Below are 27534 nucleotides of genomic sequence, written 5' to 3'. Positions count from 1 at the left end.
CACCCCCCCTTTCCCCTCAGGAATAGGAATGAGAAAATAAAGCAAAGCGCTCAGGAATAGAGATAAGGACAGAAGGATGGATAACTCACCCTTTGTGGTCACAGGCAAAAGACAGACTCATTAAGGGAAGAAAAGGAACATCACTTTAATTCACACACTAACACCACCACTACTTAACAGAGTAGCACAGTGAGAAGCATTACCACATCTTAAAATCACCTTTCCTCCACCCCTTCCTTCTTCCCTGGCTCAGCTTTGCTCTTGATTTCTCTATTTTCTCCCCACAGCAGTGCAGGGGTCAGGGAATTGGAGGATTGTGGTCAGTTCTGCCACTCCTTCCTCCTCAGGGGGAGGACTCCTTGCATTCTTCTCCTGCTTCAGCGTGGGGTGCCTCTCATGGGAGACAGTTCTCCACAAGCTGTCTCTGTCATGGGTCTTTCTGACGAGCTGCAGTGCTTCCATATCTGCTCTGGCGTGGGTCCCTCCTGCATGTTGCAATCATCCCACTGCCAAACTATGACAGCGTAGGCTCCTGTCAGAGTCCCAGCCTTCTTTGGGTGCAGCTACCTGCTCTGGCATGGGGTTCTCCACGGGCTGCAGGTGGGAATCTACCCCACTATGGACTTCCATGGGCTGCAGTGGGACAGCCTGCCCGTTCACCACAGGCTGCAGGGGAAACTGCTCTGGTGTACCTGCCCTGGTTCTCCTCCTTTCTTCCACTGACCTTGGTGTTTGCGTAGGTGTTTTCCTCACAACTCCTCCTCCCAGGTTTCCCTTTTTAAATATGTTATTGCAGAGCCACAGCCACCATTGCTAACTGACTCGGCCTTGGCCATAGGTGGGTCTGACTTGGAGCTGGAGGAGCTTTGAGAAGCTTCTCAAAGGGGCCACTGCTGTAGCCCTCTCCAGTGCTACCAAAAGCCCAGCCACACACAAACCCAGCAGAGTAGTTCTTCGAGAGCAGCTTTAGAAGTTACCATGGTATTAAATCCTTTATATTCTTCAGGTGTTCAGGTTCTGTAGGTTTTACTCTTACTTGCTTACTCCATGTAACACTATTTCAGCAAACCATGAAACTTGCTACAAAAATTAGAAAGCAAGACCTGAAAGTTTTAAGTTGCATTGTAAATGAAAATAACTCTGAAATATTTCAAACCTTACAGACTTTAGAGAATAAAGTCCACAATTTTTTTGTTGTAGAAGGTCTCTTTAAAGAGTTTTTCTCAGTATTTTACTGCACAGTTTTCTGCCTCTCACATATTTAGCATTAAAACCCCTCACTTTTTATTTGCAATATTTTTTTATCTTGTGCTAGAAACTGTATGATCAAACAGGAAAACTGTCTCCCTCAGCTTGCAGTTTAACAGTCATTCCCATAGGAACTGCCAAGTGGACTTAAACCCAACTTCTGTCTCAGGCAAATACTCAGGTTTCTCAAGAATCTGGCAGTGATCACAACTGAAGTGGAAAGTATGAAAAACTTTACAGTGGGGCAGGTTTTCCAGTTGCATTATCATGTCCAATTTCTTAAGTACTGGGAATAAAGTCTAACACAGGGATCCTTCTGTCCAGTATTTTTCAAAATGGGAAAAACTATAGGCAAAAGAGAGTATTGGTTGGGGATATCATATGGAAGTGGTGGGAGTGTGTTCAAATGTTGTCATGTCTTATTTCCCTAACTTGGTTTTAATTCCTCCTTTTCTGCGATTAGCCATAACATTTCATATTTTTAGCTTTTGCCCAGTCTCTTTCCTACCCATCTTTTTCCTGTTCCTAGGAGAGAAGAACTAAAGAAAAAAAATATTCTGAGTTCATCAGAAGGATGTACCAAATCTAAAATATCTGTTATTCAGTATAGGTTTTATGAAGATGAAAGCAGGACCTCTCTAATTTCTTTCCATGACTAATATGTTTGAATAACCTGAATGACTCTTATGGTCTAGGAGGGAGTGTGAAGGCCATATTTTCATACTTTTTAGAATATTTCTCTTATGTAAAACAAAATGAAGAAAAATGCCACTTTTCTTTTGAAATTACTGTAATAGTAATGAACCAGTACTTCTTACTCATAAGCTAACTATGCACACAGTGAACTAGATATATTAAAGACAGATTGTGTACTTGAAGTTATAGATCTTCTACAAGTCTTCAGGAGTATAACATCTATTACAAGGAGATGCTTAATTTTTAGTTCTATCATGGTTCAGAAAAAGTAGGTTTTTCCTTTTCTAAGATAGTATTTGTTCATCAGTGCTGATTGTTACTACATGTTTTTTTCCTCTTTCCTAGTTTTTGGGAGACTTCATACTTGCTGTACTACGCAGGCTTATTTTAAATGGTATAAAGTGATTTATATTCTAGAAAAATCAGTGCCACAATCTTTTCAAGTATGAAATGCCCTGAATAATGTCTTTAAGATGTAGGAATTTTCCCACAATTCTTTAATTCACTGGAGTGAATTACACACTTCATCATAAAGACAGCCCTTGAAAAACCCAACAATAGTTATTTTTACGAAGAGTCAGTGTGAATTATCTGGTAGAAAGGAAGAGAATGAGTAGAAACAAAGAGAAAGTATTGACTGGACCATCTAGTATCTTGCGATTAAGGTAAGGATACCTTGATACTATGTGCAACAACAGCACTAGGAAAAATAATTGGAAAAAACAAAAGCGGTAAAGCCGTGTGTTCAATATTTGATTTTGCAGATAGCCTAAATTCAGTGCAAAATGAATTATTTAGACTTATATTCCCCTGGGAGAGCCACATGCAGTCTTTTTGTGTGTAAATATCTGATGATGATGGTGAATCTGTTTTATAGTTATGTATTATTAGAATTATGACTTTTACTTCTGTAATTAAAATGGTAACTTCATATACTCCTCAGATTACTTGAGGGGAGGTAGGCAGTCTAGACAGAACATAATTCCTTTTGGTATTAATCATTTACATTTCAGTAAAATCCCCTTATTGAGTTATGTTTTTGAAGGCTCAGAAGGATTTATAAGGATTATAAAGATCCTAAATGAAGCCACTGTACTTGCAATCAAACAATGAATTGGACTGAGTTGTCTGTGCTCCCAAAATAGAAGTTACTAAGCTCCTGGCACCTAACTGGAGTTTTGTTTTCAAAAGAGAAGGCTTAGGTGTTCATCCATGGTGGATTCCCGTTTCTGTAGGTTGGCCTCTTTATTGCACAGCATTAATGGTGAGAATCATAATTCAGTCACTTCAACTGATTGTAAACATTCTGCCTTACGTACGTTACCTTTATATTGGTGAAGAAGACCCATCATCCACTTGTAGTTATAAGTTTTTATGGTTTTTATATTGAATTTGTATTCTGTTTTGAGCAACACAAGAAGGAAAAGAGTGAGGAAGGGAGCAATATTTGTAGTATAATCTACTTCTTCTGTTTTGATCTTATTTGTTTAGTCACAGTTTTGACAGCCCTGCTGTTTCATTCATGTTTGCTAATAAAAAAAAAAAAGTGTGGAGCTATATTTGTATGTTCTGTTAGGCCTTGATGTTTATGCATGGGCTACAAACTTCTTTCCTTTGTTGATTCATACATACATGAATTTATTTTCAGTGATTTTTTATTTTTAAGGAAATATAAATAATTTAATAACTGTCTTAAGCAACCTTTTTAATAGGTCTGATTCCCCAAACTGTTTTTGTTCTGTGGTAAATCAAAGCGATATTCCATTGCATAAGATGACAATATATAAATAGTAATTATATTCTCGCATCACGTTGGTTGAATTGTTACAACTGAAACAATATTTCACACGCTGTACCTCATTGATGCCAAGATAAATTTTAGAAACCATCCTGAGACTGCTAAATTCCTTGCCATTACCATATCTGTTTGGAACACTTGAGTAATAAAAGTTGGAAAAAACAAATTTTAAAATGTATTTTCAGATTATAATGGTTGTCTTGCCTTTTGCCTTTTAAAAATGAAAAATTTGGGAGTCATAATTCTACAGAAATTTTAATTTCTCTAATACTTTTGATCCTGTTTTAAAAAGGAAACTTCTTCGGAAATAAAAAAATCGTTTAGGTGATTGAATACAGTAATAATCTTATTTTAGAGAATGAAAGGGCACCTTAGATTGTTTTTACATAAAGCTATGCATATCAAAAAAAGCGCAGCATTTATAAAACCACAGTCAAAAGAAATATGTGCCAGATCATTAATATAAAATGCAAAGTATTAGGCTGCATGGTCTTCAGAAGATGGGAGAACTAATAATGGGCTTTCGTTGGAAATGCAGATGTCAGCTGTGGATGCCTTGAATTGTCAATAATAATGTTAAACACAGGGTAGAATATCAGCCTAAGCTTATTCTTTATTCTTCTCTCAAAATCATTAAAGCTAAGACAGTTGTGACATGTGTTCTGCTATGGCTCAATAAGTGAAGACGTGCGTGGAACGTATATGCATGTATGTGCTGAATTATTCATGTCTAAGGCACTGCTCTGGGGAAGCAAATGGAGTGTCCTTTGCTGGCAGGTAGGCTTTCAACCATATCTCATGGAGGAAGAGAATAAATGGACCAAGCTAGTTATCAGCTGCGTACACAGGACCAGGCATTACTTTTGTCTTTACTATAGCTGCATTGGGAAAAGGCCAGATAAATATCAAATTGTAAGAGAAGTACTTTTATGGGATTTAGCACCTACATACTGCATTTTGTTATCTGTACTGCATCCATCTAGATAACGGACTTTTCATGTAAGGCTCGCTGAATTTACTGAGCTGTATCCACAAGTTCCACCTCAGAGGCAGGGGAAAGGAGACTTAAACCTGGAGTGTGATGGTAGCTCCTTAGCAGTATCTTTCTCCTTGCAGGGAGAGGGAGGAAATTAAGACAGGGTGTGCAGCAGAAATCCTGTTATCCTCACACACCTGTCTCAGCAATTCCTGCCATCTTCCTGTATCGAATTACCTGGGATTTGAGTTACTCACCAGCCCTTGTAGCCATATCAGCATGGGGTTGTGATTTCAACATGGAGCTCTCTGCGAACTGGGTGGAGGGCAGGAGCTACAGCAGGAGAATAGCTTGACATTTGACCAAATTCAGTCTCTCATCACCCATCTGGAGGAAATGTTATTGAGACTGTTATTTTTTTGGTGTTTTTTTTTTGTTGTGTTTTTTAGCTGCTTCCACCAAACACACTGCCTTACCCCACCCCCTCAAGCCAATGGATATTAATTGAGCTGCAGACCCTGTTTTTTAGTATTTTTACGTGATTTAACTGCGTTATGGGTTCTGTTGAGAAGTTAATTTGAAATAATGTAAGTTTAAATTCAGAAATGTTCAATCCTGGATAGATTTCAGAGTTCAGTAGAAATCTCATCTTATGTTTTGAGGATGTGTGAAGGGTTGTGTTTAAAATGAAAACTATATTTTGAAGTGCCACATCTATTGCAGACTTAATACTGTGACCTCATGGTGAAATACGTGGTTTCAATAGATAAAGAGAATTCAGCTGTTCCAGGAAGAGGTGTTGATTCAAGAGATGACTCCTCTCTTGAGTCTTGTCTAAAGGGTGTTGTGCTTTAGGATATATTACAGTGAGGGGGAACTGTAACTTTCTAGCATAGATAGAAAACACATGCTACTTTAAAATTTTGTTTTACCCTTTGCTAACAAACTTATTTCATGTTAAAAATGACTAGAAAATTAATTACCATGTAATGCTCTCCAGTAACTATGCTGTTAGGCAGTGGTCACCCACATCCTTCTTAGACAAGTAAAAACTTACATATTGAAAAAACATCTCAAACATCTGAATGATTAAATTAATAAAAGATCTATATGGCCTAAAAACACGCTAGTATTTGAAGCCTGGGTTTAGATTATACACGCATCAGTGTCTTGGTTTTGGACAACTTTTAAATGTGTGCTTTATACACTAAATAATCTCTTCCTGTTTTTGTCAAGGTCTGCGAGTTAGTTATTGCAGCCTACATTACCCTCCTACTTATTTGCTAAAAGCTAGGATTTTACCACATAAAGGTTTTGTATCTGTCTGGGATAAATACATTGTATATTAGCAACATTTTTTGTAATTATAGCAAGTGTCTAATAACAAAGAAAAAGCCCTCCTCCTCAAATACCGCTTTTATTCAGTATGTCCTTGATTTAAATTCAATGTTATATTCATTTTCTTATTGCTAATGTCCTGTGCTTTTGTGAGAATGAAATACTCCTTAACTTCTTAGTTTACTTGGCTGAGGAAGAAGTTGCTCGGCAGCATTATCTGTGTTTTCCCATCTCATATAATCTTATGTCAACCTAGCTCTGACCTTTATATGATGGAACCTGTGGTAATATACCCTTCTGCTTAACAAGCTTTGAAATAAAAATATATGATTGGCAGAGGTGCAGGAAATAATTAGTTCCAAGTAGACGGGAGAAGTGAAAGGATTATTTAAAGGAAAAGAAAGTGATTCAGCTGGTTTATGGTGCATATGAAGTTGTCTCAGCTTTTAATTTAACTATTAAGGGATTGAAATAAATTTAAGTCACCATGCAAAATCATTTTTCAGCTGATAATTGTAAAGAAGCTATCTAAATAATTCTACTGCTTATTGGAGGCTCAAATATTTGAAACATTAATTAGTTCATTTGCTCTTTCAGACCTACTCGTAATATGTGGCTGAGTGGAAAAGCTGCTGTAAGGAAGACAACGTGCACTAGATTTTGCTGAAATGTACCTAGTGAACAGTTTATGGGGTTCTTTGAAATAAACATGTATACACATTTCTCAGGAGAGACTTCTTCAGTTGGTTATTACAGATGTCAAGATGTGTTTTCTGTGTTTCAAGTAGATATACAAACCAGGACAAGCTCAATCACTGAATAGATGAGTTCTTAAGTATGTTGTGCATGGGGAAAGAAAGAAAGAAAGATAGATTCTCCAGAATTTGTCTGTGGCACTTAAAAATCTGTAGATCACACAGCTGTGTTCTGCGACAAATGAGTAAAGAGTGAGCCACACTCCTGTTCCTTGGATTTTTCTGTACTCTAATTTTCCATTCATTGGAATGGCTCTTTACTAATAACATCTTCATGTATGAAAGGAAGGCAATGCTGAAGGCAAAGTTAACAGCCAGATAGGCTTTCTTCTTCACAAATATGGATCAATGACCGGAGATTAGGAGACATTTCACCTGTGTTACCACTGGCTTTGTGCAGGAGTGCGTTCCCCTCCAAGTGATGTTGGCTGTGCTGCCTCTCCTCACACAGATTGAAACTGAGTCCTGAAAGAAAGTGGTTGTGAATTACATGTTGTATGGGAGCAGTGCACAGTTCTTAAAGCTGTTGCAATGAACAGTTGAGGACTTCTGATAGAGGTCTAGTAGGGATCTAGGAAAGAAATGTAAGAGAAACTTAATTCCCCTCTGGGAGCATGAAATGCTGAGGATTCTGGTGGAAGCCAGAATGGGTTTGGAGAGGACTTGATTAAATTTACGGATTTTGTGGGTCTAAAATTGGCATTCAGTTTTTGTCCTAATTCAGATATCTCTTCAGATACTGTTCATTCTATCTCCTACCTTTGTATGCCTCATCAGAAGGTCATTTTGCCATTTATTTCCTTTGCATTCATTCAGATTGACCAGTTCTTGTTCTCTTTGTGCATTAGAGGGGGGCTTTTTTCCTCTTAGGTTCTCTTTCCATTTGTCTTCTGGCTGTGTTTAGTACAGGAAATATCTGGTTGCTGGTTCTCTTGCTCATCTGTACCATGGCCATTGATCATCTGAGTCCTAGTTTCCTGTGCTCATTGCTTTCAACTTTTGAAAAATTCTGGTTTTGAAGCCAGAGCTCTCTGAGCTTATTCTCTCTGGACCACGAAAGGGATAATTTTTGAAAATTATTTTTTGTGTGAATGGGGTGACAAAATGAGGGATGATCTCATGTAAATAACTTCCAGTGCTGTATCATGCTTGTAACAATGCAAATCTATGCGTTTTGTGCCTTATTGCTATGAAAGTGGCACATCTGTTTGAAACTAACTTTAGAATTCTTAAGTTGCCAGTTGCTTATTTTCTCTTAGTAATATCCACAGTGTGTTCTCCTCACTATCTAATGCTCAAAATATAATAAACTCCATTCCGAGCAATTATTAATCTGACAGATGCGCATTTTGAATGATCATACTGATCTGGTGCAATGCACCAAATGTATAAAGAGCAATGTAAAGCTGCTGTTTTATTTCAGATCTTGAAAGAGCAGAGTATGCTACTGAAACTTAAAGAAGGACTTTTACTACCTTTTTGTGACTGAGCCATCACATATCTTGCAGGTTTTTGCAGCCACTGTTTATTGGCACATTTTCCAACTGCATTTATGTTTTTCTTTTTTCTGTGACAGAAAAGTGAACATTTACATAATTAATGCCTCTTACAAGGCATCAATATAATACCTTTAAAGCAATGAGGTTGCTTAACTATAAATTACATTGTTGCATTGTCGTTAAAAGTACTATGAACAAAATGAGCCAAATGACTTCAGAGGAAAATTCTGTGGAAACGTATGTAACTGCTATATCCAAAACTATCATTAGGGAATATTTGAATTATTTTACTTAACTTTAAAGGTATTTAGGTATTGAACTCATGTATGTTTGAATACAGATTAAAGGTTTTTATCTTTTGATGAACTTTGATTTGATTAAACCTCTTACAGCCTGAGACAAATACTTGAAAACCAAGTATTTAGCAAAAACATGTAGTGATTTGATAATATTTTAATGTGTCTTTATGATTCTAGATAATGTGTAAGGAAAACTTAGATTCAATAAATGTTTGTTTTAATACTGATATTTGTAATTTGGCAGGGACAGCCTGTTGGAGACTGTGATTTCAATGTTCGACTTGCATGTATAGAGAAAGAGATTATATTTCCACGACATGAAAAGATGAAAAATGGTCTTATTGACAAAGCACAGGAACCATTCAGTGTTCGAAACAAACCATTTTTTGACATCTACACTTCAAGAAAGGTAAACTTTATTTCAGTTGTTTATGTTGTGGCACTGAATGCAGCAAAGCAGTGTTGGGTGTAGGTTTTCCCCTCAGCATTTTTAACAGAACTTCCAGCAAGTTCCTTTGCTAACCATATGTTCAGCGGTGCTTGGGGCAGATGGACAGTTTGGTATACTGTGAAAAATAGGTTTAGGCTACCTATTCCTTGTGAATTACTGTTTTCCCATATTTCTTTTCCCTTTACACTGGCAAAACCTAATTCTTTAGTTTTGTAATGTTGAATGATCATGTAGAAGTTAATAGCTTTAGGTCTAAAATGTCTCTGAGCTCAAGGGACTGTCTGAGCACTATGTTGTTTACACTATCCTCCTTCATAGGTAAGAATATAATGTTCTCTTTACTTCCAGTCCCCATTCAGCCATAGTCTTAAGAATCATGAGTTGTGCTTGAACTCCCACTTCATGTTTAGCAGTGATTGCTAAGAGCCCATTCTAGTTAATGTCTCCACGTTTTATTTATTAAAATGCCACCCTAGGTCTTCTGAAGTAATGCATATGACTTGCAAATATATGTATGAGTTCTTGTCTTTCAGTACAGACATATCCTAATGTTCTGTAAAATACTTTTATTCTCTTCTGTGAATTAAATGACTCCTGGATAATATTTTCTTCTAGAGGAACCTGTTTTTCTCAGCACTGCTGTTAGTAGTCCCGTGTCTCATCAACACAGAACAGTGAACATCAAATTGTCAGCTTCCATTTGCTTTTGTCATTTCCCTGATCCTGTAGCAAGTAATGAATTTCACCCCAAGAGGAGCCGTAATAGTATTTTGGCTAACCCAGAATTGCTGGAAAAAGAAATAAAGAGATAAGGCAAAAGTTGGACTTTCAAAAATCCTGGCAGAGAGTCTTTGGAAAGTTTAAGTCCCAAACAATTATATGAGAAGTTTGTGTGGATAAAGCACTATACATGTTTTGATTGCTTTTCTGTATTTGTGGTGTTGCCTTTTGGGTTTGTCTATTTAAGATCAGCACTGTAAACTTTTCATGGGGGGAAAAAGGCTGTTTGTCTAGGACACAAAATTTTGAGCTTGGAATTAAAAGAAACTGGAATAAAAGGAACATATCTTAAAAATTATTTCTTACATAAATTTGTAGTTTCTTAAAGTGTTCTGAAGATGCGGGTTATTTAACCTCGATCAAAAATCACAGAACAACATGGTTGGAAGCATGACTAGAAAATTTTCTAGGTAAAACACATCTGTAGTGTCTCATGCTAGTTGAATCTAATTGCCAGCACATAACTACTGAAATGATTCTCTCCTTCCCAAAACCTAGGAGATTAAAATTATGCTCAATGGCTTTCTTTTTCCTGTCTAAAGGAGATTTCTGAATTGTCCACAGGTCTTCCAGTGTATTGGATTTTAACAGGTCTAACTGTGGCACTTTTTAAAATCAGCAATGAAATGATGCTATTTACTGGTCTTTCTCTGCCTTTCTTAAAGCTCTGAGCATAAACCCTCCAAGACAGTGACTGTCTTATTACCCAGCTGTAAAGAAATATGTTGGTGAGGGAAAAAAATTGCACACGACTAGAATTTGTTTCACAACAGACTTTTAATTGCTTTTGACATTAATGCTTGGACAATATTTCTTTAATTTGTCCTTGTCTTTGCCACTGGCTTTGAATCACTTGTGAATTATGGATTGAAGCTGTTATCTTGCCAATTTTCTTCATTTTTGTGAAGAATATTCATGTGTGCAGCAGTTGGAGATACGCACAAAGAGCAAGAGGGGTAGAGTTACTGGCAGTGCTGAGCAAATAGCCAGTGTTACTTTTATTTTAATAATTTCAAACATTTATGATTTATCTACTCTGTGCATGTATTAGATCAAATCAGTAGGAAAATAAAGTAAGAGTAATAGCCTGGGTTTTATCAAACTTATATGTTTTGAAAGTTTTGGTTTTTTTTTTAACTAGGCCTCTTTTGTCAGTTAACTTGCCCCCTGGTTAGAGTGAGTAAAAGTCAATGGTTGGTTTGCACTACAGTTGTATAGCACATTTTTCTTCTCTGAGGGGTTCCTCAGCAACCTGTTCTAGTGGAAGGTGTCCCTGCACATGGCAGGGGTGTTGGAACTAGGTTATTTTTCAAGGACCCTTCTATTACAGATTCTATAATAGATTCAAAATATATTTCAAATCTTTATCTGCTCACAAGAATAGTATTCATTAAAATGTATTCTCAAAAGAATAATATTCATACTAAGAATTACTGTTACTCTTCTTTACCTCAAAAATATATTTTTTGTTTCATTACTTCTGTGAATTTGATGAGTGTGTTTCCTGTAACACTTCCTTAGGATAATGATGCAGGGATTACATCTTCATGACAACTTTGTGAACAGAATTTTTTATTACATGTGGTCAGAACAGATAATTCTTTTGAAGTGTCACCCTGTTCTGAAAGAGGACTATTTAAAAATGGTATTGTTTTGCCCCAGAGATCTTCTTCTATTTATTCAGTCATTTCTGCAACTATAATAACAAATGTACTTACATTGATGAATACGTCATTAGTATAGCTGAAAGAGCAAGCTGGGTTTGTTTTGCATCAATGACAAACATCGTGACAGGGTTTACCAACTCTGTGCAGTATAGCAGGGTCTGCAGGGAGATAAGCAATTCATTCTAGCTTCTAAGTCTGCTCATATGCAGATTGAGTCAGCATATCCATCAGTCCATCTCCAGAGATTTGTCAGCTGAATGGGTGCTTAAGGCCTGACAAATGGGACCTGCTTAGGTAGATCTTTTCTTTATGTTTAATTAGACATTTTTCTTGTTCTTCTCCAAGAACAGTGGGATCCTTTCATCTGTGGCAACTGAGGCACAAACTCTCCATTGAAGTGCAGAAGGAAAGACCCTTTATTATTACAATAATAATAATACGTACTTATGCTCTTGCCAAAGCTATTACTTCATAATTAGCAAATCAGCAATTAGACAGCTCTCAATCTTTTCTCCTGTCAGCATAGGATCACTCTAACACGCGCAGTGCAGGCCAATCACCTTCTTGTTCACGCGGCGGTAACTTCTCACAGTTCAGTACTTTTCCACAGTTCAGTGTTGCAGCTGTCCATTGTTTTTCCCTGCCATCTTGGCACAACTCAGCAGTTTCTTATCTGTCTTCTAAGGCCTGTTTTTCATCAAAGCGTAGCTGTTTCTCCGAGGCTGTGTAAGGCTGACAGGCCAATGTCTTCCACATTCATCTTTAGAAAGAACCTAACAGGTTCCTTCCTTTCTTGACTAGAGGTCCTTAACATTTGTTGTTCATACTAGATTTTGGAAATAAGGGCCATTATCTTTGCAATGTTATATCTTTATAATGTTGTCCTGAACATTATTTTAAGATGTTTTGATGGACTTTTGGTTTTTGTAAGACTGAGTTTTGGTGGTAAGAGGAGGAAAAGAAAGGGACAGTCACATGGGAAAGGTTGTGTATTCTTGGAATCCTTAACAATGTTACCCTGTTGAACTTTGGAGAGAGTAGTATCACTAAATTTGCCTGCCTCTATAATCAAAGAATCATTAAACACAGTTTACACTTTGTGTTAGCTGGGAACACATGTACCTGTAAGAGATTTTGCCTTTTAATGTAACTTCCAAATTGTTTAGAAATATATTTTTGAGCAACGTTGAATCTTTGCTGTTTGTTATTACAGTTGCATGATTGATCACTTCTGTTGCATAGCTTGCTTGCTTTTCATTTATTAGTGTGCATCAGAATTCAAGGAGATGACATTGTCAAATCTGCCAGCTCTCCTGCCCATCATGTAAGGATAGCAGGAGTCCATGGCAAAAGCTGAGTTTTAGGCTTCCCTCATGCTGAAATATTAAAGACTAGTGAGGTTAATGCTTTATATGCTGCATATTCTTAGCTTTAGAGCCTTAGGCTTTCATTTATACAAATACTTTGGGATTTTCAACAAGTACAATATCTTTGTTATATTAAATAGGAAGTACAGATACACAGAAGTAATTAAACTTTTGGAGATGATGCAAGTCTTGGCTTTCACTGCCTAACCCAACTCACAGTCCTTTTGCAAGGCTTTTCTTGTGGACAGTTCCAGCCTGAATGTCATCATTAAAGCCTACTGTCTGGTGAAAATGCTGTCTAGCAGGAGTAGGAAAAAAGTTCCCTTCTGTGCAGTCAGTGGTCCCATGGAGAATTGTGCCCATCACTCTCAATGGAACAATAGGGCTAAAGGTTAAACAATGATACAGGTCAAATGAACAACCTTTTTCAAATGTTAGCACGCTGTATGTCAATGACTTGTCAGTTCTTAGACTATTATCTGGTTTTTAAATGACAGCTTGTCCTAAAGGAATTAGAATGAAGGTGAGTAATCTCTGTTAGAAGATTAAATGGTCTAGAATCTTCCTGAAAGTTTTCAGTCAAATCTGTGAACTGACAGATGACTTATTTTGTTCTCCTGGTTCATTTGACATTTGAATTTTTAATTTTTTTTTTTTTTTTTTCTGAAACTGCTTTAGTTGTAGTTAGGAAGGGTAGAATGTTTAAAAGTTTGTACCAGTAAATGTGTGGCTACTGTTGAAGTGATCTCCTTTGGAAAATTAAGTGGATGTGGACCTCTGAGGGTGAATGAGATCGTGTAAATGCATGATTTGCTGATGTTGGTGTGAAGTATTTGCAGGCAGCTGTAAGCTAATATTTGTGTGGCCTGTAAAAATTAACCCGGATAAAAGGTAGATATGTGGACATAGTTCATCCATGTCTGTTGAGAGAGCTGCTAACCTAAAACTGACTGTAAATGACCACAAAGCCCAATTTTATGTCACCAGATAGCCTACAGACAAAGTTTTGCAGTCATGGGACAGAAGACGAAATAATTCAGTGGCAGAGCAGAAGTGTCAAATAATCTCTGTGTATTTATTGGAGACTTTGTATTCTGCATCTCAGTGGAGGGGGAACGTTACCATCTGGAGGATTTTTAATGCCAAAAAGACTTGTTTCCTCTGTTTTTATTTTTGTTTTTATTTTCTATGCCTTAAGGAGTAGCTTAATCAGCTCACCTTTCAATCCTGTATTTCCTGACCCAGAGTTGGCAGTCACTCTTTGGTGTCTGGCCTACACCATAGTCCTCACTCCATCTGTTCTGTTCCAGGTTTTTGGCCTGTTTATCATCTCATCTCCTTTTAATTATCTTCTAACCCATCTCCCCTCTACCATTTTGTTTCTGTTTGCTTTTATTTCTTTACTTCATATGTTTTGTCCTCACTTTGTCCTATTTCATCTCCCCCAAAAGGGGAAGTCAAATGTTGTAAAAGTAGTATTGCCTTATTCCACCCCTAGATGCTTTTGTGCTGGTGCAAAATCACTCAAATCTTCTCGGAATTCTTTTCCTCCTGCAAATGCAGATAATGGTTGACCTGAGTAACCTAGTAAACAAGTAGTGAATAAGAAGCTGGAAAGATGTTACATTATGCTTATCTTAGAATTTGAAATCTTCACTTGGCAGCTGTCCTGAATCCCAGCATGTAGTACTTCAGCCTGATTTTTCAAAATTATTTTACCGTGTGAATTTTAAAGGTAAGGGCAGCCAATCAGACCAAGTGGAAGCTTTGTAAATTGTAATATGAAACAGATTACCAAACTGTGGCTCTTGAGCTGAATGTAGGTTACTACGACTTAAAATTCAGTGCTTGAACTGGAGCTATTTCATGTAACTAGCTGTAGCACTGAAATGACATGGATACTGTTCAATAAACATGATTTCTGGCAGTGGGAGGATGAGGATAGCAGGGACTTTGTAGGTCAGGCCTGGTGGGGTATCCAGCTGCCTCTAGATGTTCCTTTGCTTTCTGTGGGGCAGAGAGGCTGCAGTTACTTGATTTTATTTGGTTTACGCCAAAAGATTTTCCCTCATGCTAGGGAAAAAAAAAAGACTTGGCTACGGTTAACTTTTCAGCCTCTGTGATCTGGTTGTGTCTCTTTAAGGAGACCTGTTCATGGACAGGAATCTGTGTTCATTTCCTAGAGTTAACAAAAAAGGATTAGGCTACTTGCTTTTGATTGTTATTATTTGTGATGTTGGAGGTCAAGTATAATATTTCAGTATGGTATGATTTTGATTAGGGAAAAGGGGAAATGTTTTTTTGCTTTTGGTTTAAGAAATTATTCACACATTAGATACATTTCACATTTTTTTGGAAAATGATCTACTGAAGTTAAAACAAACAGTCTCAAATATTTCCATGAAGGATTATTTTCATAACTAGTGGCCCATGTTAGATATTGCTAGTGGTACAAATTAAATTAATGTAGAATAATTCAGATGTGGAATACATAATTAAATTCTGACTAGCCAAGCTATAGTGTGGGAAAGAAAACAACGAAAATAGCAGATAAATAAAGGAATATGTATGAAGCATTATACTTCGTGCACACTGTAAGTTTAGACATCAGAACAGTACATATTCAGTTTGGCTTTTAACACTTTAACATTAGCTTTGAAAATTCTAACGTCTTTGTAACTATTCTGTATTTTGTGCGTTGGAAATAATATACCTTTCTAAAGTAAGAAAAATGTCTTTAACAGTGATTCTACTTTCAGTTTTGGTGGTGTATTACCAAAACATAGAAAAATCTTTTTGGACCTAATTACCAGTTGGTATCCCAGTATGGGCAATTGAATTGGTATATTTGATATCTTCTGAATTAGTTAGAGGACTCAGCTGTGGTGACTAAGTGGGTCACTCCACTCATTAATTGAGGGGCAACTGTTTAATATTGTCTGTTGTGCCACTTCACAGCCTGTCACTTTCCAAACTGCCTCCTGGCAATACAACTCCACAGGGAAGCCATCAGCCTTCTAGTGTTGGAAGGATATTCGAGAGACATGCTCTTAATTTGGGTAAAATGAATAAAAGCACAAAGAAAATTGTAAAGATAGGGGTGAAATTTAGAGCAGTTTATTATGGTACAAGTTATAGGACATTCTTGCTAGCTCATTCTTTTCTTGTGATATGCCTAATTTGAAAAAAATTACTGTGAAAAATTAATCTTCTTGTTTAAAACCAAGAAATAATGAAACCTCAGTGTTTTACTGTTATGGCCTTACAGTGGCAAGTTTTAATTTTAACTTTGTAGCAAATAAAGCCCTCAAGTGCTGTTGCGTAGCAGAAGAACCAGATGTTTTCAAACATCAAAAATATAATGTTAAATCTTAATTTTTGTGTTACAATCACTCTATCAGTGCCCAGTGGAATACATTAACCCAGTTTGAATTGGACATTGTAACAGTAAATGTATGAAGACTTTATTGTCTAATTGAATTACTGAATATACAAATTTGTCTTTGTTGATGAGTCTTAATGGAAATGCTTAATAAAACATGATCCTTAATTATCTGATTTAATTAAAACAGGCCTGTCCATGTTCTTGACAACCAGAGACTAGATTATGTTGTAGCAGTTTACACAGGGGCTGGATAACAGATAAATCCTAGCAAGCTTGTAGAGTTGTGGATGATCATTTAGAGAACAAATTACAATATACCTGGTCCTCTTGCACTCAGTCCAATGTAATTTTTTTCCTTCGGCATCAGAAGAATTTGTGAATGTTGTTTTTGATCAAAACCAGAGTATTAGGAAGCTTCTAAACATTAGTGGAAGAACCTTGCTGATTTGAGGACAGGATATTTACTGAATATCTGCCATCCATTCAGGAGTGTAACAGATTGTAGATCATTTGTAAATAGGTCAAAGAATTTGATAGTGGCACCTATTAAACCTCCTTCAGGTTCAGCAGGACTCTAGTCTCAGGCAGGTGTGCTCTGCCAGGTAGGAGAGCATGGAGAATGTGATGTGGACAAAATCCCAATCCCAGAAAGAAAAAAATGAAGGTACCTTGGAAGTTGACATAGAGAACTGGTAAGAGCACAGTAAATTAAACAGCCAAGCTGTGAAATATATTACTTTGTTTCTTCATCAGATAAAATAAATATGAAATTTTACTGCTGTTTGGCAGTGGCATTCTCTCAAAGCCTTGAGGAATCCATGTTTCTCCCATTTTGAAGCTATCACAGGAGTCAATTAGAGTTTCTTGAAGCAGCCTCTTTCTCTTATTTGAAAGAAGCATTTGAAAACATCATAGTTAATTGATGTCAATTTCTTAGTTGTGTTTTTGAGAAGAGATTGACAGTAAGAAATGCCTAATGCTTATTTTGAATTCAGGAATGCAGATGTGCTGTCAAATTAAGCATTAACACACATAGTGCTCATGTTATTCTTGGGTATTGTTTTGAATATATTAGGTACATGACCTTTGGAGTTGTTCACTCAGAACCAGCAAGCTGGTGATAGCTCAGTGGGACTCTTATTGCAGCGTGCTCTACATTTTTCTAAAACGTCTCTATCCAAATAATTAAGGAACATTGCATATAGCTAGTGTTAGTAGCATCTTTAAAGAGTGCAGTTAATGAATTAGCTGCAAAACCGTAAAGACATTCAAAACCAAAATAGAACCATCAAACTTTATTCCCTGCCACCTTCGCAATGTATTTTATTGTTCACTGTAGCAATTTTTCGCTTGTGGCTGGGTAATGAAATCAAGCTAGTGCAGTTCCTCTGCCTTCTCAGAGGTGAGGTTGCATCCCATCACAGACTACAGTAACTTCCAGTTAATCATATATCTGGAAATGGCTTTTCTTTAAAACTTTCAGAGAGGTAGTAAAGATTTAAGAAGCAGATTTCAGATGATGATATATGTGATTTCTTGTGCTTTAAGTTCTCTATGAATAAAGCAGTCTATGACACTCCCTCGTGAAACTAGCAGCTGTTCTAGTAGAAGCTGGGAAAGCTCTGAGGATCCTGTGTGTGGAATAACTTGTTTTTTTCAGAGGTGCCTCAATCATGACATGAAGCAGGTTGTGGATAGAAGGGTTGAGCCTCTCTGGCTTTCTTGCGTGGAGATGTTGCTCATTCCCCATCACATGAGTATAAACAGGAATTTCTGTTGCTTTCCAGTTCTAGAAAGAATACAGAGACTCTGGTAAAGACTTTTTTGCAGAATTGCTCTTCTAAAAGACAATTGGTGAAGAGTGGTGTCATTAGATAGAATGCCAGTGCCTAAGCACGAGTAGTTTGGGGTCCTGGTCAGACATTGCATGGGCAAATGGTTGAGGATGAAGCTCTATGGGAATTACGGTTCTTTTAATTGTTATTCATGGTATCTGGCCTACTATCATCAAGTCTTTAGAATACTTGGCTTTTGCATCAAGACATCAAGGAGTCTGGGGGCCCTGCATATCATGCTCTTAGACAGAAAACAGAACACTTGGAGCTGAAGTACAGACTGCAAGTTATGCTAGTGGCAGCCTGAATCTGCAGCCTTTCAGCTTCATCCACTTAGAATGCAAGAAAGCCATCAAATGAGAACATTTATAATACATCTGAGAGGGCTGTTGTAGCTGTGAGGTAAATACATGTTTATTTCAGTGCTCCTGCTGAGTTTCTAACTGGTTTTAGACCAGAGGAGAGTACTATGCTGTGTTTGTGGGGTGTGGTTTTTGGTAGTGTAGGAGGGGGCTCTAGTGTGGCCCCTGTGAGAAGTTTCTCAAAGTTCCCCTGGCTCCAAGTTGGACCCGCCTTTGCACCAAGACCAGGCCAATTAGCGACACTGGCTGTGCCTCTGCAGTAATGTATTTAAGAAGGAGAACCTTGCAGAGGGTTGGGACGTTGAGGAGGAGTTACAAGGAGGACACGCATGCAAACACCTTGGTCAGTGGAAGGACAGGCAGAGCCGAGAGCCCCCCCTGTATCCCGTGGTGAGATGGCAGGGCTGACCCCCCTACACTCATGGGGGTCACTGGAGGAACAGAGATCCACCAGTGAAGGATCCCGGGACTCTGAGGGGAGAAGCAGCTCCCGGTTGTAGTTCAGCTCTGGAAGGACTGCAACACGTGGGGGTGACCCACGCCGGAGCATCTGGAGACGAATGCATCCCATGGGGAGGACTCAGGGCAGAGAGAGTTTGAGGAGGACTGTCTCCCATCAGAGGGGAACACGTGGAGCAGGAGAAGAATACAGAGGAGTGCTTCCCCCCTCCTTGGAGGAAGACGCGGGGAACTGACTGCACCCCCATCCCCTGCCCCTGTGCCGCTGGGAGAGGAGGTAGAAATATCGAGAACAAAAGCTGGGCCCGGAAAGAAGGGAGATGGGGGGGAGGTGTTTTAAGAGATATTGTGACACTTCTTACTGTCGCATTCTGTCTGTTAAGTGTTGGTTTTGTTAGTGCTTGAATTAGAGTGTTTTCTTGTTTTCTTCTCCTAACGAGCCTGTCTTTTGCTTGTGACCGTTTAAACTGGTGAGCTAATCCCCCCTGACCTTACCTTGATTCTCGAGCCTTTTGTTTAATTTTTCTCCTTCCCAGCACTAGGTGGAAGGAGTGGGTGAAGGACTGCTGCGTGGTGCTCGGTTGCTCTCTGGGTTCAAACCACAAGTGTGTAGGTGCCAGAGCAAACCCAGGTAGAATTAGGTCACCTTCCTTCCTCTCTGTGCATGCACCTGTCTCTTGCCACTTCATGTTATTTCAGCCTTCCTGCTCCCGCTCTTCTTAGTGCAGAGCTTGTGGAGGTTCAGTGGAGGTGGCCAGGTGAGCTTTTACAATAGCAGGTGAGTTCCCGTCCTGCTGCAAGAGCTGTGAATGGGCTGTACATGGGAGAGGTGACCCCTGGTAAAGCTGGCCACCTGCAAAGTGCTGTGAAATTACTAGAAAAGTGAGTCTATTGCAAAAAGATTTCTTCTCGCCATTATCTGTTAATTGTAATAACTGGGAGACAGTCAGTAAAAATTTTCTTGTGGAATATGAATTTTAGGTTCATTGTCTTCTAACAGCGTTTTGCTACATGAGCCATTAGTTAGCATCGTGTGTACTTCAATACCATGAGCGATACTTTAAAGGGTAAAGCGGTGTATTCTGTGCAGGAATGCTTGCTAAAGATGATAAAGGAGTGTAGAAAGAAAAATGCACATATTCCTCTTGCAAAAGAATTTTTCTTAGAGACTGATCAATCTGTGAAGCTAAATTCAGTATTACTAAGTACGTCTTTGGTCAAGCTTTAAAGTGAGAAGAGCCTGCCTTGCATGCTTGCATTTTTTCGGGCTACAAATTTCCTATCTTTAGTAGGTCCTTTTGTGCTGGATTCTAGTCTAGTATGTTTAAAACTATTAGGGTAGCTCCCTTATGGAATTCTTAAAACGTACTTCAGTGACCAATTGTATCCACTGTGCTTTTGTTGTGGCTGTTGGCTATTCCTACACCTAACAGATGGCACTCGCTTAAACTGACAAGCTGTGGGATAGCCGAGCATTACTAATAAAACCTATCGCATGTTAAACTTGACCTGACATTAATCAAGTTTTGAATGCTACAAATGATTCACGGATAATAATTAGTCTCTTGATCATATTAGTGAACATCAGTCTCACATTGCTGCCATTATCTGCTTTTATTCTTATAGGAAACAAATCCACTGCAGTAATTAGGTGTTTTTAATGTCTTTTGAGCCTAAATGTTCAGTATGATTAACTTGGCAAAGAGGTTTAGTCTTTCAGTGAGATTGTTTTCAGAGCTTCTAGTAAATTCACAAACTGAAGGGCTTTCCATAAAATAGTATTTTATAAAAAGTATGTATTTTTAAATTTTATCAACTGAGAAAATTCCCCATGTGTCTACCCAGGCACTCAGTATAATTTTCGTCACTGTATGATTCAGCTGTTGCCATAGTTCAGAATAGCAGTGGTGTTAAACAGATGAACCTTTGGAGTTTAGTTGTACTCTTCTTGTTCAGTACTAAGTTATTGTTTAACATCACGTGCTACCAAGATGTATGTATTCATACAGACAAACGTTTTCAGCTTTTCTCTGTTTATATCTTGAATTAGTGTCTTGAGTGGATGGCTGTGTGAATGCTAGGATTCGAGCTTTAAGCATAAAATTTTTTGGAAGGTTTTTCACCCAGTTTCACACTGATTTTGCAGCCCAAGAGCATGAAATTACTTTTTAAGTAATGAGCATGTGAGAAGTTTGTTTCTTATGTAGTCAGGGCAAAATAGATCGTTCACCGGTTTACTGAAGATGTAGTAGTTATTCTTCAATATGTGTTGGGTCTTAATTAACATATAAAATTTCTTCAAATAATTAGTTCTTAGAGAGTTCATTTTTTAATTGATTTTTCTACAGGGTTTTTTTAATCTTACTCTTCCTTTATGCATCTTTAGACCATTAGTATGGGACACAAAATATTTTTTATCTTCATGATTTTTTTAGTATATTAGTTTAAGAATGTTTAATATAAGCTGTGGTTTTCTGACTGTGCTCTCAGTCATGATGCATTTCCAGCAGTTTTTCAGCAAACAAAAATTAGTAATCTTTAAACAGTGAAGTCCAATGAATAATCAAGGATGCGATAGAGAATTGGACTTTGCTGTAAAGACACACTTCAACTGATACTGGTTTTACCTCATTTATAAGTGAGAATAATGCAAAGGAAACCAGGTCATGTTAAATTACTAAAAATCTACTCTTCAACATTTTTATAGGTGATTGGAGGAAAACATGAAATCATATAAATGAGAGATGGATTACTTGTTGTTTTTGAGGGAAGTAAATGTTAATGTTGAGATGCTACTTACAGTTTTTGGCATCCATCACAGGACACAAGCAGAAATGCTTACTTGTATGGCCATGTATTAGTCACACTCCTGAAGCCAAGGGCCTTGATTTCAGGACCTTCGCAGTGACTTGGAAGAAGCTATTTCGAGTCAAGCAGCCAGTTGTAATGAGCCATTGGCTGGTGAATACTTTGGCAAGTACTCATGTATCAAGAGATCTCCCTGAATGGAGACTCCTATGGAGGAGAACAGGGAGTGCATGTTTTTCTTGCTGCTATGGTTCTTCTGGAATATTATGTCTAGTCTAGATGGGATGGTTTCAGTTGATGAAAAAAAAATTATAACTGTGAGTTTAGAAGAGACATTACTGAAATATATGGTTACATTGGTTTCCTTGTGAAATGTTTGAAATGTGAAGCTTGTTTCTTTGCCCCAAAAACCTCTTCAGAGATGTCTTGGTCGGTGTCTTAAATACAGGAATAAAGAGGAAAAGTTGATGGAAGAAAAAATGTGTCAAGAAATAGATATTAATTTTTTAATTGTGCATGCAATACTTCATTGGACCAACTTAATGAAGATTGTGGTGCTCCATCACAGTATGCTGTAGCTTGAGACTGCACAGTTCTCAAAAAAGTTATTTGGTTCTTGAGCATATCACTTGAAGAGGAAATTAAACATGCATGAGAGGAGAGGGTTTCATCCTCATAGCTGTCTGAAAGTTAATCTGAAGTGATGATCCACACTACGTCTGGTTTTGGGCAGGAAGGGAGGGAAGCAGTTGAACGGCCAGAATTATGTCTTTGATCTTCTCCCATCTCCCCTCAAGCTGTTAATTTACACTAGATTTGTTTAGGTCTGCTAATTTACTTCAAATGCTAACACTAGGTGAGGTCAACGATATCCCAAACATGAAAAAGATAAAAGTGTAAGTGAATTCAGTTTGAGGGTTTGTCCTTTTTCCCCTTTTTTAATTCTTTTCAGAATGTGTATGCTCCCTTTAATTCCCAAAACCATATATTCCCCAGAGTCACTAAAGACTGTTTTGAAAGTTTTGCCATATATTTGTAGTAATTTCAGTCAATGAACCAAAAACTTAACACTGTATTTTGGGCTCTGTTTCTCTTGAAATGTGAAGTAGTAGCCAACTTTGAGATTTTGAGTTTTATTTTAAAATAATATATGAAACCTTCCCCCTTGCCCCTCGCCCCAGTATATAGTTACTCAAATGCTATTTGATCCTTTTTTGCTTTAAGACTGAAAGCAGCTGTTTAATTCTTGATACCTTCTCTGCTTTTAGAAGCAAAACAAACCAAAAAAGAAATGCTGCAGGGAAAATAGAAAGATTTAGGGGAGAAGGAAAGAGAGAGACTATAACCGTATCTTAGAGAGACCAGGTTTCCTCACCTGACATTAAGCTGCATTTGATAATATTTTCAAGCATTGCACAGTAGCCTGGGTATCATCTGGAAGGAAGCTTATACCGCACCAACAGCATGTTTAATTTTTTTTTCTAGGAGGCCTCCTTTTCAAAATTTTATGCTTGAAAGCTGCAGTTCAGAATATTAATAGTTGGGTGATGGGTCCATCATTACTTGTTACTGATTGATTTATTTTGTTAAGTGTGATAGTTGGGATGAATCTGAAACAGACTATTTTTGCATTATTTTAACACAGACGTCATTCTGTCATACATCAGGATTTCTGATGTAATTCAAAACCAGAATTTCTGAAGATACTATGTAGTAGATTATTCTCAATGTAGCTTTCTTCTACCCATAACAAGGGAGATAGAGTTTTCTATTCTGATTTTTATTTAAGTGAAATAGTTTTATTAAGCAGGGTTTGTTGTTGTTGTTGGGTTTGGTTTTTTTGTGTTTTTTGTTTTTTGGGTTTTTTTTGTGTGTGTTTATTTGGTTTGGGTTTTTTAAGCTTAAATTCAGGGAGGGTACCAGTATAAATACTGTGTTTTTTACACAGATCTTCAGCTAGATTTGAGATTCATATATCCTTTCTTCAGAGACTTCTTGTATGTAATAATAGAAGTGATTTTTTTTATCTTGTGAATTAGCAAAAATACGATGAAAATACTTCTCTTAGTAGCAGATACATTAAATTCAGCTATGTTTTATTGAATGTTAAACCACTGTACATTGGAAAGCATTTGTACCTCCCACTTTGGATGTAAAACTTTCTCTGGGATGTCTTCAGTACATCATTAACCACTGTTAAAGTAAATAATTCTTATATCGAACTAGGATAATTAATATCTCATGAAAGAGTGCATACTGAGATGAGACAGGGCTCTTGAGGAGGTTGTTGTATGAAAACAGAAAAGTACTGAAACTGGCAAGCAAGATGAAACAAAGTCATGTAAAAATAAAACAGGAGTGATTTCATATTTTAAAAGCAGAATAGTCCATCTCTTTTAGAGAAGTGCGAGGAAAGAACCAGAATGATTGTTTTCTTTTTAAAAAGGTTATTGGTGCTGGCATCTTACAAATCTTTTTCCAAAGACTGTATAAGTTTAAAGAATCTGTAATATATGTGCAGAGATTTATGAGCTTATGTCTGTAAAACTTGACAGTTGCCAGCATGTAAGAATTACTTTGTAGTCTGATGGTGAGGGCTGTCATCAGAGGAAGGGATTGTCTTTTAAATTGGGCTGAAACCGAAGCCAGTGAAGTTGCTGACTCTCTGAAGTTTAGGAATGACACTATGCTCATGTCTGAAGGTGTTTTACATTCTAATTAACTGACAGTTCAATTAGTCGTTTATTTGTAGCGAATAGTTTTGAATAAAGTATGTTCCCTTTAGCAGCTTTTGCTGTGAAGTGAACAGGTAGAGGTGATCAGTAATATGAAGGTGGCTCTGGAAATCTGCCTATAGGGACTGGTGCAGGAAGAGTTGCTCTAGTTTGACTTGAAACAGAATGAAGCGTATAGCAGTTCTGAAACTGAAAAAGCAAGGAAAATGGACATATGTTTGTCTTGTATTATAAAATTGGAAGATTTTTTTCTCTGTATCTCCAAGTTTTTCAGTAGGCTAACAAGCAGTATAAGAATCAGAAATACAGACAAAATGGTTGGGAATATTTTCATATTGTGACATAGCAGATAGATAATAGTTGTGTGCAAGGACTCTAGCAAACTATTCTGCAGAAAATCAATATGACTTTTCAGAGTTGTCATTATGTTTTGGAGTCTACATAACTCTCACAGCATGTTTTGTTTCCATTAGATTTTTTTTTTTTTTTTGTGAGGTGAAGGAAAAGGCACAGTAGTACCTACTGGATTTATTTTATGAATGAAGTAACATGAAAACTTGCCAGAATCATGTGGCTTGCCTCAGAATTACAGAAACATTAATAAAAACCTACTAGTGTTACACAGAATTTGCAGCAAAACTTTCTCTTCTTCCTGCTGGAGGAGCCAAGTGATTTCTGTATTGATAAGTATAAAGATCTGTCCAAAGCATGATTTATCAATTATCCACTCAAGAACTGCTGACTAGTTCTATGTTTGAGCTAAATCAGCTTCATCAGGGTGTTAGTTCTGCTTTGGTAATGTAATGGTGCTCTTCTTTTCAGTAGTTAAAGAGCAAGAAGACATCCTGTTACTTGTCATACACAACTCCACTCACTCCATGCGATTCTTTTCATTAGAGGAATATTATTGGTGAAGCAGTAATTTGAAATCTGATTTAGTTATAAATTAAGAAGAGAAAAGTTTTAAATAATAAACTGTAGTATGAGTATAGGGTTTACTGCAGTGTTCACAGGGAAGCAGGAAGCTGCAAGAAGTGAACAAAGGGGTTCACAGGTGGAAATAGATGCCACGAGGCTGCAAGGAACAGCATGCCAGAAGAACTGGCTTGCATGCATCATTTACCCCTCTTTTATAAAATGTCATTGAGATGCATTACATTTTATTTGATCCCTGGCAGTCATCCCAGTCAAGCAGGTGTGCCATTTATCATGGTGCCGATTAAAAAAGATGGTACTGTTCAAGTTAATTAGAAATTTTAAGATGTGTGGAAAGTTGACTATAATTTTTTAAAAGGTGAACCGTGGTATCTGCATTTTAAGTTAATAAACCTAAAACCCCTGTATCGACTATTTTTTTTAGTCTTAAAAATACTTGCTTATATGGCAAACATTCCTTTTCTGTTCATTCTCCTGTCATTCAAAAATTTCTGCAGTATTCAGTGGGTATATATAGTCTGTTCAGACAACCTCTAAATAGTTTAATTCTCAAGAACATGTGTATGGGAAGAAGCTCAGAGAAAATTTCTGTTCCCTCCTTCCCACTTCCCTCTCCCCCTCACCCCAATTGCTAATTCTTTCTAGTTAAAATTCCTTTCTGGTGTATTATTCAAATACTTGTAATTGACCTAATGGGAATGAAAGCAGAATGACTGGGAGTTCAAAGAGGTTTAGTTACCTGTTGAGGATTGCTCTGGTTTTAAAATCTGTTTACAACCTAATTGCCACTTGGGAGGAGATGTCTTAGAACACTCTGGACCTCCAAAATGAGAACAAGTTCAAGTCTGAAACAGGTGTTAGGCTGACAAGAGACATTCATTTGCATTTTATAATTTTGGTGCAGTAGGGAATGAATAGGAATGCTGGAATGTATTTTTGAAATGGTAAATTTTGAATTCACATTTTCCTCCTATTTATGAAGTTGTAGCCGTGCTTTAATGCAGTTTTCTAAAACTATATGTAGACCAGAGTGGAGAAAGCTGCTGCTAAAATAGTACATGATAACAATTTTATGCTTTACCCAGGTGAGTCTCACACTCCAAATTAAAAGATTGTTTCTATATTCTTAAATTGTATTTTGGGAAAGAGTAAGTGATCCAGTTTATGTAAGATCCAACACCAAAGTAGCCATGTCCTCAAGTTCTAGTTCCTTTAAGAACATCAAATAAGCAGAAACAGAAATGGTTGGTTTCATTTTGCCACTTTGGTTAGTGCCTTTTAATAAGCTAACTAGAAATACATAAAAAGTAGTCTCAGCTAATTTGAAGTTTGTATTTTATTTTTAAAGTTTTATTATTATTATTCAGAGAGCTGTTTTTTTATACTTGAATTTAATAAAATCTTTCTCATGTGTTTTTGTAAGTATGAAACACATTCTTATGACAGGTTTCTCACTGTCCAGTCAGTTTTGGAACCAGATAGTAACCTTTCAAGTGATCCACAGAAGACTGTGTAGAAATTTAAAAAAAAATAATTTGTAAACTTCTTGACATTTGTTTCAATGTTTTTCCGATATACTCATTGCTCCAATGAAGCACAGACTAATAATGACTTTATGAAAGAATTTGGGGTTTTGTTGTTGTTGTTTTTGTGTAGACATCTGCTAGAGGATGCATCATACTGTGAACCTCAGCTGTAAATTTCAAAATAACAGGGAAATGCAAGCTACAACTTTAGCTTCCAAGAATGGGCTTTTTCTACTGAAAAATGGTGTTTGCCTGGATGATGTCTTACTCAAAATCAAATATTCTTAAAATATTTTAACACCTAAGAGTACTTTCATAGAGTGTGTTTCTTCAATTAAATTGTATCTAGAAGTTGAATAGTGAAAGCTGTATTTGTTGATGCATCTGTAAGTACAGATATGATAGTGACTGTAGATAAGGAAAAAAGCTAGTTTTTTTTTATAGCAAAATGACAGTTATTCTATGCAAACAATTACAGGTTTAAGTGAAATACCATTGTTATATAATTATTATTTTAAATAGCTGGCCATGAAACATGTAAGTGCATTACTTTGTGTTGTACAGCCCCTATTAAGATACAAATTTAATTCTCAACTCCTTTCATACTTTCACCC

At 37.1% G+C, this 27534-nt stretch overlaps 1 protein-coding gene across 1 annotated transcript in view; it reads left to right on the top strand.

The window, feature by feature from the left end:
* Positions 1-27534, top strand: part of RNGTT (RNA guanylyltransferase and 5'-phosphatase) — a 185898-nt gene that overhangs the window by 59266 nt on the left and 99098 nt on the right. Inside the window, exon 10 of the mRNA XM_026845915.1 lies at positions 8854-9018. Within this exon, the coding sequence (XP_026701716.1) occupies positions 8854-9018 (165 nt within the window). The remainder of the gene's footprint in view (positions 1-8853; positions 9019-27534) is intronic.

Source organism: Athene cunicularia, assembly GCF_003259725.1.
Source record: "Athene cunicularia isolate RWA chromosome 3 unlocalized genomic scaffold, athCun1 chr3_part1, whole genome shotgun sequence".
Classification (NCBI taxonomy): Eukaryota; Metazoa; Chordata; class Aves; order Strigiformes; family Strigidae; genus Athene; species Athene cunicularia.
The sequence above is the reverse complement of the archived record's forward strand: the minus strand, read 5'-3'. Positions and strand labels throughout refer to the sequence as shown.